Source organism: Salmo trutta, chromosome 28 (assembly GCF_901001165.1).
Source record: "Salmo trutta chromosome 28, fSalTru1.1, whole genome shotgun sequence".
NCBI lineage: Eukaryota > Metazoa > Chordata > Actinopteri > Salmoniformes > Salmonidae > Salmo > Salmo trutta.
Window position 1 is genome coordinate 18,044,549 of NC_042984.1, and position 19,031 is coordinate 18,063,579.

The following is a 19,031-nucleotide window of genomic DNA, read 5'->3' on the forward strand; positions in this document are numbered from 1 at the left end:
GCAGCCACCCTCTGCCTTGATGACAGCTTTGCACACTCTTGGCATTCTCTCAACCAGCTTCATTAGGTAGTCACCTGGAATGCATTTCAATTAACAAGAGTGCCTTTTTAAAAGTTCATTTGTGAAATGTATTTTCTTCTTCTTGCCAAGGTAAGGGTGGTATACAGAAGATAGCCCTATTTGGTAAAAGACCAAGTCCAAATTATGGCATGAACAGCTCAAATAAGCAATGAAAAATTACAGTCAATCTTTACTTTAAGACATGAAGGTCAGTCAATCCGGAAAATTTCAAGTGCAGTCGCAAAAACCATCAAGACCGCCACAGGAATGGAGGACCCAGAGTTATCTCTGCTGCAGAGGATAAGTTCATTAGAGTTACCAGCCTCAGAAATTGCAGCCCAAATAAATGCCTCACAGAGTCCAAGTAACAGACATCTCAACATTACTGTTCAAAAGAGACTGTGTGAGTCAGGCCTTCATGTTTGAATTGCTGCAAAGAAACCACTACTGAAGGACACCAATAAGAAGAAGAGACTTGCTTGGGCCAGAAACATGAGCAATGGACATTAGACCGGTGGAAATCTGTCCTTTGGTCTGATGAGTCCAATTTTGAGATTTTTGGTTCCAACTCCATGTTTATGTGAGACGCGGAGTAGGTGAACGGATGATCTCCGAATGTGTGGTTCCCACCGTGAAGCATGGAGGTGGAGGTGTGATGGTGTGGGGGTGTTTTTCTGGTGACACTGTCTGTGATTTATTTAGAATTCAAGGCATACTTACCAGCATGACTACCACAGCATTCTGCAGCAATACCCCATCCCATCTTGTTTGCGCTTAGTGGGACTATCATTTGTTTTTCAACAGGACAATGATCCAAAACACACCTCAAGGCTTTGTAAGGGCTATTTGATCAAGGAGAGTGGAGTGCTGCATCAGATGACCTTGTCTCCACAATCACCCGACCTCAACCCAATTCAGATGGTGAAGGAAAAGCAGTCGACAAGTGCTAAGCATATGTGGGAACAAGCATTCCAGGTGAAGCTGGTTGAGAGAATGCCAAGAGTGTGCAAAGCTGTCATCAAGGCAAAGGGTGGCTACTTTGAAGAATCTAAAATCTAAAATATATTTTGGTTTGTTTAACACTTTTTTGGTTACTACATGATTCCATATGTGTTATTTCATAGTTTTGATGTCTTCGCTATTATTCTAAAATGTAGAAAATAGTAAATATAAAGAAAAACCCTTGAATGAGTAGGTGTGTCCAAACTTTTGACTGGTACTGTTTATATATTTTTCATATATTTTCCTTTATTATTATTTCTCCTAACCCTACCATCCCTCCCCTTATTGGAGTAAACAAATGGACAACTGTTAGGCTTGTATTTCCAGCTTATACATACTATATACATTTTACAGACACAGTACAGTTTACAATAGTTATCTTTTGTTTGTTTTTAGTCCCGTCATTCACCTCCACTCAACCAGTCCCATCTTTCTCTGAACACCAAGTTTTGACTTCTATTTGCCAACTGTTCTGTGATGTTTCACAAAAGTTCTGAACCTTTCTATTCTCACTGCCATACCAGTGTTAGTGAATACGCCAAAAGGCCAAACCACATTAGGAAAATTATACTGATATATAGCTTTTACCAGCCCCATTTCCCCCATCTGCCAGTGACCTTCTTATTCTCACGGAGGTCAGTGTTGCACCAAGATCCCCACAGGGTTCAATCTTCAGGGTAAACTTCACGGATCAAATCTTTTGTAACTCATTAACAGCCCTTCTCCAAATCACAGTTAAGTTGGTCATACCGGTCTATAACACACACAAAGGGTCTATATATGAATTATATGCAGTCAATACGAAGTCATTTCTATTTTCCCATTCATAAAGCATTTATAGTAAGCACTTTATGGTAATTTAATGTACAGTTTGCCACTGATCTAACACCAACATTATAGGTCTGTTGGGCTATGAATCAACATGATTTTCAAAACATAGTTTGGTCCATTGGCATATTCACTAACACTGGTATGGGAGAAGCTCACTTTTGAGAACAGCGTAATGATGACACTACACTGTATTTGTAATGATGCATCTATTAAAGGTAAATAGGAGCTCTTGCATAGAATGACATGAATGTGCTACAGATCTGCTATGAATACATTTCATAAACCTTTAAAAATGCAGTTGGGACCTGTTATAACACGTTCATGAAGTGATTATAGATGTGTAATGAATGCGTTATACATAGTCAAAGTAACTCTGTAGCATACTGGTAAAAACATTAGTTCTTTTATATGATAATACAAAGCAACGTGAATATAAGACAACATATGGAGATAGAAACGTAGAGAAAAGGAAGCCCCGTCAGATCATCAGGAGTTCCATACACCAGTGTATTAGTTTGCATCATATCCATCCTCAGCCTATATTAAAAGTGATCTTTAAAACCAGATGGCAGCGGAATTGAATCAATAACATAATGTAAAGTGCATCAAACATGTATTGGTGTGTTGTTTCCTAAAAGAGAATAACACATAATCAAAAGAATATGACAATCCATTATCCAGACAGAGATAGCAATGACTGGGCAAATAATCCTGCACCCCCAAGTGGCGAAAGGAGAAACAGTAGAGAAATCACATAAACAACAGTGACACAGCATTTTTTTCTAGGCGTATTTGGACACTTACTCATTAGATGTGACATTGCATCAATACATTTCAATCTGGAGCTTAAAATACAGTACTTACAAATTGTGGCCTTTTGGACAGCTTCAACCCAAACCCTCAGAGACCTTCCACAGACAAGATGTTACAGTCATGATCAACTAATTAAGCCACTGTAAAAATAGGCTTGAGTAAATCTTTACTTAGAAATCACAAGCCTCTGCTGTCTACCATTACAGATAAGCAGTAGCCTAGTTCCCCTCAAAAGGAGTTTTCCCAAGTGACTATGGCTACTCACTCCAATAAAATGGCTGAGCTGTTACTGTATGTGTAGTAGCGCGGGTTTGAGGACAAATTAAAGCTTTTCCGGAGTGTGTAACTATAATGAATAAAAGTCAGAAGAAGTCTTATCCAGCAACTCTAGCTTCTCAGTGCTCTCCTTTGTCAAAAACTATTTTTCACCAACTCTTCTGCCACCGGTTGGTTCCCAAAACCCTTTTCCCAAAATCTTCTACCAAGTGTATGAAGGGTAACATGGAGGGTATAATCAGAAGTCACTGAGGATGCCGATGTCAGCAAACTCCTGGCGGTATCTGTGTGAGTACAGGGCCAAGAGGAATGCCCATTTGAGAGTCAGGAAGCTCCAAACACATGACAGGTACAGGCTCCCCGGGTCAGTCGGAGCTACAGGACAGGAGAGAAAACCTGTCAAAACATTTCTCTACACAGGACAAATTCTCCTAACCATACACACATTGAGAATAGAGCACCGGCATGCAAATAATGAATCTAAATGAGGAAGAGAGACTCAAGACTGTAGTCATTTACAGTACCAGTCAAAAGTTTGTACACACCTACTCATTCAGCTTTGCACTCTTGGCATTCTCTCAACCACCTTAATGAGGTAGTCACCTGGAATGCATTTCAATTAACAGGTGTTAAATCGGTCTTTTGGTCTGATGAGTCCAAATTTGAGATTTTTGGTTCCAACCGCCGTGTCTTTGTGAGACGCAGAGTAGGTGAACAGATCATCTCTGCATGTGTGGTTCCCACCGTGACGCCTGGACGAGGAGGTGTGATGGTGCTTTGCTGGTGATACTGTCTGTGATTTATTTAGATATCAAAGGCACACTTAACCAGCATGGCTACCACAGCATTCTGCAGCAATATGCCATCCCATCTGGTTTGCGCTTAGTGGGAATATCATTTTTGTTTTTCAACAGGACAATGACCCAACACACCTCCAGGCTGTGTAAGGGCTATATGACCAAGAAGGAGAGTGATGGAGTGCTGCATCAGATGAGCTGGCCTCCAATCACCCAACCTCAACCCAATTGAGATGGTTTGGGATGAGTTGGACCATAGTGAAGGAAAAGCAGCCAAGAAGTGCTAGCCATATGTGGGAACTCCTTCAAGACTGTTGGAAAAGCATTCCAGGTGAAGCAGGTTGAGAGAATGCCAATAGTGTGCAAAGCTGTCATCAAGGCAAAGGGTGGCTACTTTGAAGAATCTCAAATATAAAATATATTTTGATTTGTTTAACACTTTTTTGGATACAACATGATTCCATTTGTGTTATTTCAAAGCGTTGATGTCTTCACTATTATTCTACAATGTAGAAAATGGTAAAAGATAAAGAAAAACCTTTGAATGAGTAGATGCCCATACTTTTGACTGGTATTGTATATTCAGGATGCAGGTATTAAATTATAATAATAATAATCATAATTTGGTCGGTGCTTATATTTGTCCTGTTTCACACATGTACAAGTGTGTATTATAGACATGTGAGAATTGGAAATGTGTTTTTTGCATATCCCAACTCCCCTTGATACACCCTCAGAGAGCGGGGTCACTGCCAGGGTCAGACATTATCAGGATGCAGGTAGTAAATGATTGGATTACTATTATAAACAACATATATGAACTGCTCTGCATCAGAACAAATTATCAAACTTCAGTGACAAAATATTCCAAAAAGTTCATTCACTGGGTAACACTACATTAAGGTAAATAATAAATATATAATAAAGCTTTCGCATTTAAATTGTGTGACATGATCCAGTTAGGGCTATAAGAGAGTATGAGCCAAATAGAGAAAGACTCACATTGCTTCTGTGTGATGGCGAGGGTGAGGAAGGTAGTGAAGGCCACCACAGCCAGGATGGAGAAGAGACCCCCAACGAAGATGAAGAACTTGAGTCCCTTCAGCCATGTGCGCCAGTAGTCCTGCAAGTACATGACGTGGGTGACAAGAGCCCAGAGCGCCAGCACTCCTGTTGGGGGAAAGAAACGTGGAATACATCATCGTACTCTCCAGAAAGGCAGGCATACTGTAAGACCTCATCATGACTGAACTAGGACATAGTCACAGTGTGCTATGTTAGTGCTCCATCACAGAAAAGCCATTGGTGAACCAGATGTGAGGGGTCCTTGCTCTAATAAAGGTTGTGATGCAAACAGTTAGCCTATTCAATTCATACTTCTTCCACACACTAGTTCAAAAGTTGTACGTAAGTATTAGTTCATCAGGGCAGATCTTTGAGCAAATGATTTTACTACAGTAAAGTATTACACAAAAACAACATTTTACTGAAACCGTGAGAAATATCAAACAGGCTCATGCCAATCATCAGTACAGGCTGAGTGATTTATATGCACTGACATAGTGGTGGAGGACATTGACAATACTATTCAACATTGTGGTGAAATTCAATTTTAACTAAGCCGAGGCCTACAAGTCCGTCTTCTTACATGTTGTTGTGCTGGTGTTATGCCGCTACTGTACCTGACAATCCGCCCATTGCTGCTGTCCATGGCTGTTTGTATCCTATGTTCCAGACCAAAAAAGCTGAAAATCCAACCAGCATACCAAAGGTAGCATATCCTATGCTTACGTATGTTCTACTTTTCCCCATTAACACGGATATGACAATAGCTCTAGGTTGAAAAACTTCTGTAGACGGTCAATAAAAAGGCATAACATGTAACGTGTTTGCCTGAGAGTTTATAGTTTACAGATCGACCGATGACTTCAACAACTCCAGATGAACCATCGCTGATCGATACAAACGAATTGATTATCGAAGGAACACAATACTCCCTACAATTGTGTCAAACACCAACAACCGATCAACAACAAAAAAAGCAGCCTACAGTGCCAACAAAATAACTGTTTATCCCACCCGCCCAAGCATGATCAAGATTGTGTTTTATGTTCAAGAACCAACGCTACAGTTTTTCCGTCTTCAGCCAAGAGGCGAGTCAAATTTATTTTAGCATCCTGCGCTTTCTCAAGCAAGCTGTCTTGTATGCCTGGATATTGGGAAACATCCATCATGTAATGTTAATGAGCCAAAGTTTATGTCACTGAAGTATCTACAAGCGAAGGAATTAAATGCTTCTTGTATGCCTGGATATTGGGAAACATCCATCATGTAATGTAATGAGACAAAGTTTGTGTCACTGATATATCTACAAGCGAAGTAAATAAATGGATAAATATAAGAAGTGAACTATCTAGCAAGCAATTTGAAGATCTTTGCGCTGAGGAAAACCCCACATGACAGACCTACAGCGTCTCCTGCAGCCCAGAGATAAACTGTTAATACTAGGCTAGTGACTTGCTGTTGAAGCAGTGGGATAATGTATGTAGTTACAGTCATGGGCAGATTGGCCATCTGGCAACTGTGCCAGATGAGCTGGACCATTTTCTAGTTGGGGATTCGATCCAGCAACCGTTCGATTACTGGCCCAGCACTCTAACCACTAAGCTACCTGCCGCCTTATTGACAGCTTTGCACACTCTTGTTATTCTCTCATCCAGCTTCACCTGGAATGCTTTTCCAACAGTCTTGAAGGACTTCCCACATATGCTGAGCGCTTGTTGGCTGCTTTTCCTTCACTCTGCGGTCCTACTCATTCCAAACCATCTCAATTGGGTTGAGGTCAGGGGATTGTGGAGGCAAGGTCATCTGATGCAGCTCTCCACTCTGCTTGGTCAAATAGACCTTACACAGCCTAAAGGTGTGTTGGGTCATTGTCCTGTTGAAAAACAAGTGATAGTCCCACTAATGGCAAACCAGATGGGATGGTGTATCGCTGCAGAATGCTGTGGTAGCCATGCTGGTTAAGTGTGCCTTGAATTCTAAATAAATTAGTCCCACTAAGCGCTAACCAGATGGGATGGCGTATCGCTGCCGAATGCTGTGGTAGCCATGCTGGTTAAGTGTGCCTTGAATTCTAAATACATTTGTCCCACTAAGAACAAACCAGATGGGATGGCGTATCACTGCAGAATGTTGTGGTAGCCATGCTGGTTAAGTGTGTCTTCAATTGTAAATAAATCACAGACAGTGTCACCAGCAAAGCACCCCCACACCGTCACACCTCCTCCTCCATGCTTCACGGTGGTAACGACACATGCAGAGATCATCCGGTTGGAACCAAAAATCTCACATTTGGACTCATCAGACAATAGGACAGAATTCCACCGGTCTAATGTCCATTGCCTGGGTTTCTTGGCACAAACAAGTCTCTTCTTCTTATTGGTGTCCTTTAGTAGTGGTCTCTTTGCAGCAATTCGACCATGAAGGCCTGATTCACACAGTCTCCTTTCTGAGCAGTTGATGTTGAGATGTGTCTGTTACTTGAACTCTGTGAAGCAATTTTTTGGGTTGCATTTCTGAGGCTCGTAACTCTAATGAACTTATCCTCTGCAGCAGAGATAACACTGGGTCTTCCTTTCCTATGGCGATCCTCATGAGAGCCAGTTTCATCATAGAGTTTGATGGTTTTTGCGACTGCACTTGAAATGTTCAGGATTGACTGACCTTCATGTCTTAAAGTAATGATGGACTGTCGTTTCGCTTTGCTTATTTGAGCTGTTCTTGCCAAAATATTTACTTGGTCTTTTACCCCTACCTTGTCACAACACAACTGATTGGCTCAAATGCATTAAGAAGGAAATCAATTCTACAAATTAACTTTTAAGAAGGCACACCTGTTAATTGAAATGCATTCCAGGAAGCTGGTTGAGAGAATGCCAAGAATGTGCAAAGCTTTCATCAAGGCAGAGGGTGGCTACTTTGAAGAATGTCAAATATAAAATATAATATGATTTGTTTAATCCTTTTTTGGTTACTGCATGATTCCATATGCGTTCTTTCATAGTTTTGATGTCTTCGCTATTATTTTACAATGTAGATAGTAAAAACAGTAAAAATAAAGAAAAACCCTTGAATGAGTAGGTGTATGTAGACAGTACCAGTATGTGGACACCTGCTCGTCAAACATCTTAGTACAAAATCATGGGCATTAACATAGAGTTGGTGCCCCATTTACTGCTATAACAGTCTCCGCTCTTCTGGGAAGGCTTTCCACTAACTAGATGTTGGAACATTGCTGTGGGGACTTGCTTCCATTCAGCCACAAGAGCATTAGTGAGGTTGGGCACTGATCTTGGGAGCGATTAGGCCTGGCTCGCAGTCGGCATTCCAATTCATCCCAAAGGTGTTCGATGGGATTGAGGTCAGTGCTCTGTGCAGGCCAGTCAAGTTCTTCCACACCAGTCTCGACAAATAATTTCTGTATGGACCTCACTTTGTGCACAGGGGCATTGTCATTCTGAAACAGCAAAGGGCCTTCCCAGAACAATGGCCACAAAGGTGGAAGCACAGAATCATCTAGAATGTCATTGTCTGCTGTAGCATAAATATTTCCCTTCATTGGAATTAAGGGGCCGAGCCCGATCCATGAAAAACAGCCCCAGTCCATTATTCCTCCTTTACCAAACGTTGCAGTGTGCACTATGGATTGGGGCAGGTAGCGTTCTCCTGGCATCCACCAAACCCAGATTCGTCCATCGGACTGCTAGATGGTGAAGTGTAATTCATCACTCCAGAGAACGCGTTTCCACTGTTCCAGAGTCAAATGGCGGCAAGCTTTACACCACTCCAGGCGACGCATGGCATTGCATATGGTGATCTTAGGCTTGTGTGCAGCTGCTCGGCCATGGAAACCCATTTCAAGAAGCTTCTGACAAACATTTATTGTGCTGCGTTGCTTCCAGAGGCAGTTTGGAACGCGGTTTGGAACGCGGTAGTGAGTGCTGCAACCGAAGGCAGACGTTATGCGCTTCAGCACTCAGTGGTTCCTTTCTGTGAGCTTGTGTGGCCTACCACTTAGCGGCTGAGCCGTTGTTGCTCATAGACGTTTCCACTTCACAATAACAGCAGCTATAACAGGGCAGAAATTTGACTAACTGACTTGTTGGAAAGGTAGCATCCTATGACGGTGCCACATTGAAAGTCACTGAGCTCTTCAGTAAGGCCTTTCTACTGCCAAAGTTTGTGTATGGAGATTGAATGTCTGTGTGCTTGATTTTATACACCTGTCAGCAACAGGTGTGGCTGAAATGTGTGATTCCACTAACTTGAAGGGGTGTCTACATTCAGTTGAAGTCGGATGTTTACATAAACTTAGGTTAGAGTCATTAAAACTTGTTTTTCAACCACTCCACAAATTTCTTCTTAACAAACTATAGTTTTGGAAAGTCAGTTAGGACATCTACTTTGTGCATGACACAAGTAATTTTTCCAACAAATGTTTACAGACAGATTATTTCACTTATAATTCACTGTATCACAATTCCAGTGGGTCAGAAGTTTACATACACTAAGTTGACTGTGCCTTTAAACAGCTTGGAAAATTCCAGAAAATGATGTCATGGCTTTAGAAGCTTTTGATAGTCTAATTGACATCATTTGAGTCAATTGGGGGTGTACCTGTGGATGTATTTCAAGACCTACCTTCAAACAAGACCTACCTTCAGACCACAGAGAGTCAGGACACCAGGGTTAACACCCCTACTCTTATGATAGTGCTGTTGGATCTTTGGTGACCACAGAGAGTCAGGACACCAGGGTTAACACCCCTACTCTTATGATAGTGCTGTTGGATCTTTGGTGACCACAGAGAGTCAGGACACCAGGGTTAACACCCCTACTCTTATGATAGTGCTGTTGGATCTTTGGTGACCACAGAGAGTCAGGACACTCGTTTAACGTCCTATCCTAAAGACAGCTCCCTACAAATGGCAATGTCCCCCATCACTGCCCTGGGACATTGGGATCTTTTTTTTGACCAGAGAAAAGAGTGCCTCCTACTGGCCCTCTAACACCACTTCCAGCAGCATCTGATCTCCCATCCAGGACCAATCCTGCTTAGTTTCAGAGGAAAGCCACTAGTGTGATAGAGGGTGGTAGGCTGCTGGCACAAAGGTACTATATCTAAAGGTATCTTAATTCTACAGCACAACAAATTATTATTCATTTATTAATAATAGGATATAGACAGACAGCTTAACTTTCCGGTGTGGTTATCATAGTGTGGACTCGACTGTCTTTCACAAAGGTAAACCAGATCCTTGCTCTGCTTTAACAATGAGTTAGCATTCAATATGTGTAACAGATTTTTGGATGCATTCATCCAGGCTCCACAGAGACAATGATACACAGATGTTTCACGCCCTCACTTCCCTCTCTCACTCACCATCATGGTCTGCATCACATCATGTACAGGTGAGTACTACTGTAATACTGTGACGGTGTAGCAGAGTAGGAGGCCATTTTAGGACAACTCCCACAGTGACTACCTCCCCCTCTCCACTTCCACCATGCTGCCATCCCAAGCTCCTATGGGCACACTAGTCATATCCAATCAGACAGCCATAGGAAGCTGACACACACACACACACACACACACACACACACACACACACACACAAAGCTCACAAAGCTCACAAAGCGTAACTGTGAGGTACCATCAATTGGCATATCAAAAGGAGAGGAGCGTGAAAGAGGAAGACAGCTTTGTGCTCTCAGAACAGAACACGGAGGCTGAAACATGGCAGAGGAGGTTTCAGGTATGAAGATTTTAGCTTGTTATCACACATGTATAGACAGACAGACTGTGCAAAATTACAGAAATATAATTGATGAGCTTCAGGAAAAATAAGCAATATTTTTTACTCATTGTGGCAATAATTTAGTATAAAGTTAGTTTGTTACTTTTCTGAGGGGGTGCATTCAAAATACAGGTAAGAAGGAATTTGTAAATGCATGTGATACCAAACCAAGTTGGTTTGGATTATCAGGAGCAGATTGCCTCAGCTCCCCACGTGTTGCCTTTCAGGCACAGGACTTTCTAACATTATCAGTTGTGTTTTTGAATGTGCTGTTGGACAACAGGAATAAGCATTTCAGTGAGGTATAAAGAGAGGGAGTCTACTTGTCTGCTTGTCTGTCAGCATAAGCAGTCCTCCCTTCTTCTATGAACATAGGGTCAGATGAATAAATACTCTGACATCCTCTCTCTACTTGCTAACTGGCCAGGCCCAAGGGAGACAGGGAGGAAAAGGCGAGAGGGAGGATGGGAAAAGTTCATGGGTACACTCTTAGGAAAAAAAGGTGCTATCTAGAACCAAAAGGTTTCTTTGGCTGTCCCCATAGGAGAAACCTTTGAACAACCCATTTTGGTTCCAGGTAGAACCCTTTTGGGTTCCATGTGGACCCCTTTCATCAGAGGGTTCTACATGGAACCCCAAAAAGTTCTAACTGGAACCAAAAGGGGTTCTACCAGGAACCAAAAAGGGTTCTCCCATGGGGACAGCCACAGAACAATTTTGGAACTCCTTTTTTCTAAGAGTGTATGTACTGTACTGTACAGACTTTCAGGACAGAAGTAAAATGTGCTCCACATTGGTAACACTTGTAACGCAGCATGTCTTACATTCAAAACCTTCCATTGTGCATTCATTTTGTTTGTATACATCTTTCACCACACAACCATTGATCCAAAATACAAGTTTACTGTGAAATATAATGAGTATATTGGTTTAATCACCAAAACACAACATACTGATATCTTCTCAATTTAGTTAATCCAATAGCAAAAACATTTAAGATACAGTACATTTCAAAATCGCCCTTTGAAAGTAGTGTTCACATTAGGCAATACACTTACTTACAGTACCCATTCAAATTGACTGAACATCACATTTCCATCATTTCCATCCCATGTATGATCAAAGGTGTGATCATTGAAGACATTTTTCACAATGTAATCAAATTAAAGAAATTAAAGAAACATAATGATTAGCAGGCACAAGTTTGCATCAAGCTTGTCTTGATCATTTGGTAATAGGTTCTTATCAAAATTGCAGTAAATATCCTCATTGTTCATGCACCTAGGGAAAAACCTTTCGGCATGGAAAATCCAAGCCTGACATACAGTAAGTCTGGGTTGAAACCATTGCATGCCTCATTCATGGCCTGAAGGAGGGTGGTCAAAATGTAACTAGTACTTTTGGGTGTCAGGGAAAATGTATGGAGTAAAAAGTACATTATTTTCTTTAGGAATGTAGTGGACAAAAGTAAAAGTTGCCAAAAATAGAAGTAGTAAAGTAAAGTACAAATACCCCCCCAAAAAACTACTGAACTAGTACTTTCAACTATTTTTACTTAAGTACTTTGCACCACTTGTCACAGGCATCGTAGTGAAGAGACCAAGGCGCAGCGTAGATAGTGCTCATTCCAAATGCTTTAATGAGTAACACTTACAAAATAACAAAAATGACCAACAGTTCTGTCAAGTACAATAACTAAACGGAAAATAACCACCCACAAAACCCAAAGGAAAACAGGCTGCCTAAGTATGGCTTCCAATCAGAGACAACGAAAGACACCTGCCTCTGATTGGAAACCATACTCGGCCAAACATGGAAAACGAAACATAGAAATAGAAAACTAGAACCAATTCCCCTAGAACCGAAAAAACCCAAAACACACAAAACAACCCCCCTGCCATGCCCTGACCATTCTACTATGGCAAATGACCCTTTTCACTGGTCAGGGCGTGACACCACTGTTCAATTCTCACTGGGGCCACATACCAAAATGTGTGGACTGCTGTCACTTTGGATAAAAGTGTCTGCTACGTAAATATCATATATTATAGTAAATGTATTTTATCAAAAGAGAAGAGAATCACATCAAAACTAATGTGAGCATTGCATTGTGAAAGGCAATTACTTTATATTAACATGTACTGCAATGTGAACCATGTATTTCTAGATGAAACACTGATTAAGTTTGGTAAAAAAGTGACTGTATGATTTTGTGTTTTGTACTTAATCAATTGAAAATGTGCTTAGAGTTTTTAAACTGCCTTTTTGATGATCTGTTCTGAGTTGTGAAAATGTACTACATAAGAATCACAAAAGCCCAAGTACAGCAAGAGGATAGTGCATATTGTAAAGTATTGTAGGTATGCTTCCAGGAACATGGAAAAAGGGAGTCCCATGAGGTGCTTGCCCCGTCCTGTAGTGTGTGTGTGTGTGTGTGTGTGTGTGTGTGTGTGTGTGTGTGTGTGTGTGTGTGTGTGTGTGTGTGTGTGTGTGTGTGTGTGTGTGTGTGTGTGTGTGTGTGTGTGTGTGTGTGTGTGTGTGTGTGCATTTTACAGGCAGTTGTAACAAAGAGCCACAGCAAAGACAGCTGGCTAAGAGCACATTCCAAATGGGCGTAGATGTGATGCAGGAAATCCCACTCCCTTTCCCAGAGGACCTCCTGTATGAGTAAAACACACACACAGTCATAGAGACAGACACAAACACTTACACTGATGAGATGATGACAAGCTTCTCGTGGGAAAAAAAATTGAGACTCCCCTTTTCTTGTTTATCCAAACTGTAAATCTGTGTCACTTAAACAAGCAAACATGTTCAATATTCCCAGATTACTGACAGAAATATAATATGTAATTAATGCATAGATGAAATCAAAAATGAGGGGGAGGGGGATCATTTCTCTTCAAACTCAATGGAATTGATATGTCAAAATGACTCACTGTTAGTCCACAGGTCCACTCAATTGTAGATGACTTGAGAACAGTGACTAAGACTGTAGTGTGAGGATGCATTCACTAGGTGGCAGCATTCAATTCCCAAAATGCAAGAGAGGCTCGGAGTAATCTTTTTTGGCCCCCCAAAGCTTTTTGTCAAAACAAATTGGACTGTAAAATCACCAGGAATTCAGCTAAAAAGGAGTTTAATTTAGGACATCTGTTCCCAAGAAACATATGTGATTGTGTCTCAATGTAATTCAAGGTATGAAATGATTCTTATTTTAAAATATAATCTCTTTTTAGGCTTAGTTGTGGTCAATTTGCAGTGTAACAGATATTAGAATTATGTTCTGGCCCCCAGACTATCTGCTCTGACAAAAATTGTCCCACAGCTGAATCTATTGTAGTTACCACCGCCTTAGCCCTAGGCCCAGCTGTTCCTGAGCTCAACACAGTGTTTACTGGCTTGTGTTCCAATTTGTTTCCTGATAAAGCAATCATAGGTGTGAAAGGATTTCATTATTTTAATTCTCTCAGTCCTAACAAAAGTATGATTAGAAAATATTTGTTGGTCATTATATAAACCGGATATAGTTTTCCTCAACATATATGTATTAATATAAGCCTTTTCAGTGAGACTAACCCATTCAACCAAGCCATTAAACTACAGAATTGAAATAAAACATAAACATTTGCAGCCCTCATGACACTCTGCCGTGCAGTTAGACAATGGAAGTTGCTCTGTGAGATGCTATCTGATGGAGCCTAGCAGCTAGCTACAGCATGTGTTATTCCTTATCGAACAAACAGACGTGTTGACATTCCCTGAGGAGGTCATAAGAATGAAAACTGGATTCCTTCTTCACTGTGAGGATTCTTGAACTAGCATCGTGGAGTCCCTGGAAGGCATTCAGGAGATAGAGCGAGAGAAAGAGAGAGCGAGAGAGAGACAAACACTAGAGCCTCTGAAGCTCACTCAGCCTTCCTTACCGTGTTGTCTGTGTGTCCTCACTGCAGACTGTACATTTTTGTTTATTAGTTTGTTTGTGGATTTTTGGTCTTGTCTAAGCAGGATCGCAGATAGGCAAAACATCCTTTGCAGTCCTCAGGAAGTCATATTTGGTAAGAGATTGTTGTTGCCTGCTTTTCAGGTGGATTGTTTTCCTCAGAAGTACAGGGAGAGGTTTTTTGGCTTGCTTTGAAGGGAAGAGACATTTCACATAGGCTGTAAGTGTTTAATGGGTGCTATTTTTGGGTTAGATGTTTGTTGTACATTTTACATTTGAGTCATTTAGTAGACACTCTTATCCAGAGCGACTCACAGGAGCAATTAAGGTTAAGTGCCTTGCTCGAAGGCACATCGACAGATTGTTTACCTAGTCGGCTCTGGGATTTGAATCAGCGACATTTTGGTTACTGCATTTCGGTTACTGCAACCTGTTTCGGTTACCGCCTAACCACTAGGCAACCTGTTTTGTGAACACCCTTAACTTGCTCACCTACTGTCTCTAGAGGCAGTGATAGAGTGAGGAAGGGTGATATCCAAAACTGCAAAATACTTTGAAGAAAAACAATTGGTGTCTGGGTCGAGATAAATAACAGAGAGTGGGCTGTGACACCCTCAGTAAGGTCAGCCACAGGAAGGGCTGCTCCCTGCTGGAACAATGACTGGGAGAGACCTAGTGTGTGTCCCCTATGGCATCCTATTGCCTATATAGTGCACTACTAGTGTCAAAAGTAGTGCACTATAAACTAGAAAATAGGGTGCCATTTTGGACAAGGTCTGTCCAGCCGGACATTCTACTGGTTTACATCTCCTAACTCTGCCCTCCAGGTGAACTCTGAAGGATGTTGCCAAGATAGAACATTGCTAGAGGAAACTAAATTAAATTGTCTTTCCTCTCCCTTATTTTACCTAGTGACGGCTTCAGCCATGTTCTCCATGGATACCTTCTTCAAATCTATCCTGTTGCCGTCCAGACGGATAACAACAGAGGGGGAAGTAAGTTTATAATGTTTATACATCAGGTCACTGAGACAACCAAGAGTTCTCCCTCTTCATAACACAAACACCAAATTCCCCACAACAAAACGAATATCTTAAAGTCCCAATGAGCATCTTTAAAAGCAGAATGGTGTTATCTGAATTGTTGGCGTGTTAAATTCACCACAGCATAATTTGGCACTTTTCTAATTGAACTATTTCCAGTCTAAATCAAGCATAACCCTCACAAAGAGAAGGACTTACACTGAAATCAATAGTTAACAGATCCTGTATGATAGAACGCATCATTTGAATAATATTACACACTTAGGAAGCACCGGTAATTGTCGTTCTACAGGTGTGTTATGCTCTGGGTTCAATGAAATGTCTGTGGCACACATGATGTAATGATAAGAAACTGTGAGGTAGTTCATAACATAAGACTTCATGGCAGAGTTGTTCTATGTAGGATGTGTAGGGAGAGAAGTTGAGAAAGACCATCTTTATATATGGTCCTTTAGCCTTCTCATGTCTACCCTGTTGTTGCTGTTGTTGTTATCTATCTGTCCCTGGGGCAGTTTATCTGTCTGTGTCCATGAGTCTGTAGCCTACTGCACGGTTTGCTAAACAACTGGGGTCACCCTGACAAGTGTCCACACACCCCAATCCACACGCATGAACATACAGAGAGAGAGAGAGAGAGAGAGAGAGAGAGAGAGAGAGAGAGAGAGAGAGAGAGAGAGAGAGAGAGAGAGAGAGAGAGAGAGAGAGAGAGACTTAATTCTGCCCATGTCAAAAATCACCTATATATCAGGGGGAGCTAAAGCCCACTGGGCACATATGTCAATTCAAGTTCTATTCCACGTTGGTTCAAAGTAGTTTCGTTGAAATTACGTGGAATCAATGTTGATTCAACCAGTGTGTGCCCAGTGGAAGGTAACTGACAAAATAATACAGGTGTGGTTCCTGAGTTAATTAAGCAATTAACATCCCATCATGCTAAGGGTCATGTATAAAGATGCTGGAAAGGCCATTATTTTGGCTACCATGGCTATGCCCCCATAGGATGACAATGCCCCTCTCCACAGGGCATGTATGCTCACTGAATGGTTTGATGAGCATGAAAATGATATAAACCATATGCCTTGGCCATCTCAGTCACCAGATCTCAACCCAAATGAACACTTATGGGAGGTTTTGGAGCGGCATCTGAGACAGCATTTTCCACCACCATCAACAAAAAAACAAATGATGGAATTTCTTGTGGTAGAATGGTGTCACATGCCAAGGTGCATTGAAGCTGTTCTGGAACATTATGAACACTTTTATTTGATATAGGCCCCCTACTTCTCCTTAAATCCATCTCATCTGGCAGGTAAAACTGTGCTGTAGCTGCAGGCCTGGGCTCAGGCTCGACATAGTGGTGTGTTTTGGAATCAGATAGGCCTGACCTAATAGCAAAACAATATATTGGAGACCCATACAGAAGCAGGCTATACAAAAAGTTTAGATCAGCTATTGGAATGACTCCCAAAATGCCATCGCAACTGCAATGTTGTGAAAAAAAGGCAATTTGCTGCAGTGAAGAGAGAATCATATCATTCTGAAGAGGCAGACGATTTTTTATTACTTTAATGATAATGCCTTATTGAGCAGCGGGGAATCATTTGAGAGCAAGTGTGCGCACGGAAAGTGACAATCATGCGCCTGTGCTGAGAGAGTTGAGGCTGATTGAAAGTGGGTTGTCGTCTCTCAACATAGCAGAGGCAGCAACGTCGTGCGAGGTGGAAGGGACCTGGCTGAGTTTTGATGTTGGCACAGTAGCCTTACCAGCAGTCCGGTCGGATACAGATAATGTAGACTTGTGGCTTTGGTGACAGAAGGGCAACATGTGTGGATTCAATTGGTCATGCAATGAGTCAGTATGCAATGTTGTTGTAATGGTCCTGAGTGTAACGGGTAGACATGCTTGGAGGTGCCGTCTTCGTCATGCGTTATTACCGCAGATCCACTAACCGGGAAAGTTGTTCTGTTTGATTGGAAAAAAATATGCATCTGTTCCGGAGTTACAATTATCGAGTTTTCCCGGATCGTTATTCTGTGGAAACATCGAGCATTCGAGGCATCAGCTGGGTATGTTATTATTGGCTATAAATTATTTTCTATATGTACAATTACATTCCATCAGTAGTAAAAAGACAGTAACGTTAGGATAGTAGGCTAATAATATTGTAGCCTAATAATGATAATAACCATCACTACTCATCATCATAATTTTTTGTCTTTACCACGTGGAATTATTGAGCTTAATTTAGCTTCATCTGATGATGATGAAGATAATGCATGATGGTGATGATAATGATGATGATGAATGATGATTATGATGGTTGATGATTGATGATGAGGATGGTGAGTGCTCATGAGTCATAATATAATTCTCCATAAAACATTTTCTGTCTTTTGAAAGTATGACTATGACTGAAAATATGTTCATAATATTCCAACCCATGGCAGCAATGTTTTCACAGTAAACTATAGGCCTTCAATAAATAATATAGCGTATTATGTGGATATGTTTTGAGAGTGAGACTCGCGGTATAGGTAGTAATGCTGCGCCACAGTAGCCTACTTGGTGAAAAGAAGGTGGTGGAGAATAAAGCAATCTCTACAGAAAGTCTGACGTGGCTGCAAGTGGCTGCACTTACTATGCACTGTCTCTCTACCTTTCTCACACAATGTACACTTCACTGATCATCCCTGTTACTATAAACACTGCACGAGGAGGGAATATAGATCACACTTCAAAACACCGCAGCACTTCTTCAGCATAAGAGCTTATCTGATTGTATCTGATTGTGTGTGACTGTGCTATTGGTGTGTGTGAGATGTGTGGGTGGGTGGTGTGCACTGCAGGAGTGTAGAGTGAGGGGCTCTGGAGTAAGAGTCAGACACTGTGTTGGTGGAAGAAGAGGGGGGAAGAAGGCTCACCACATCCACTGTGACACAGTCTGAATGTGTCCCCAAAACAAAAGCAGCGTCTTGCGTTGCATGTGAGCATGTGGAGAATGGTTAGACTGAGCAGCAGACTTCTCTATTGTTTTGAGTATGGAGAGGAAGGTAACAAAGACACAGCCAAAGTTTGATTAAACTCTGGTTATTAATAGTGCATTGTTTATTGTTCACCTCAATCCTCCAACTCAGTTTACAGGGGATACAAGAATGTATATTTTCCCTCGGCCACAGGAAGATTCAGAAGTGTTCCTCAAGGAGGATCTAAATTTGACTTTGACTTTCTTATTGAATAGGTCAGCAAGATTATACTAATCTAGAGTTACTAGTCTAAAGACTGTATGGTTAACTGAATCAGTGATGACCTTATTGTACCTCGAAAAGGCTTAATTCATGAAAAATATGACATAAAATGAACAAGGTGCTTTTTTTAAAGTCACATATACATACACTGTATGTTTGG

At 41.3% G+C, this 19,031-nt stretch overlaps 2 protein-coding genes across 5 annotated transcripts in view; one reads left to right on the forward strand and one right to left on the reverse strand.

Moving 5' to 3' along the window:
- Positions 1-2,274: 2,274 nt before the first annotated feature.
- Positions 2,275-5,872, reverse strand: LOC115165648 (heme transporter hrg1-B-like). Its single transcript, XM_029718904.1, has 3 exons — positions 5,462-5,872; positions 4,782-4,949; positions 2,275-3,357 (listed from the first exon to the last, which is right to left on the reverse strand). The coding sequence occupies exons 1-3, from the start codon at positions 5,589-5,591 to the stop codon at positions 3,221-3,223; spliced, it is 435 nt and encodes a 144-aa protein (XP_029574764.1). The 5' UTR covers positions 5,592-5,872; the 3' UTR covers positions 2,275-3,220.
- An 11,404-nt stretch (positions 5,873-17,276) lies between these two features.
- LOC115165650 (rap guanine nucleotide exchange factor 3) overlaps positions 17,277-19,031 on the forward strand; it is a 38,303-nt gene continuing 36,548 nt past the window's right edge. For all 4 annotated transcript variants that reach the window (XM_029718906.1, XM_029718907.1, XM_029718908.1 and 1 more), the window contains exon 1: positions 17,277-17,692. In XM_029718906.1, the coding sequence (XP_029574766.1) occupies positions 17,609-17,692 (84 nt within the window). In that variant the 5' untranslated portion in view covers positions 17,277-17,608. The remainder of the gene's footprint in view (positions 17,693-19,031) is intronic.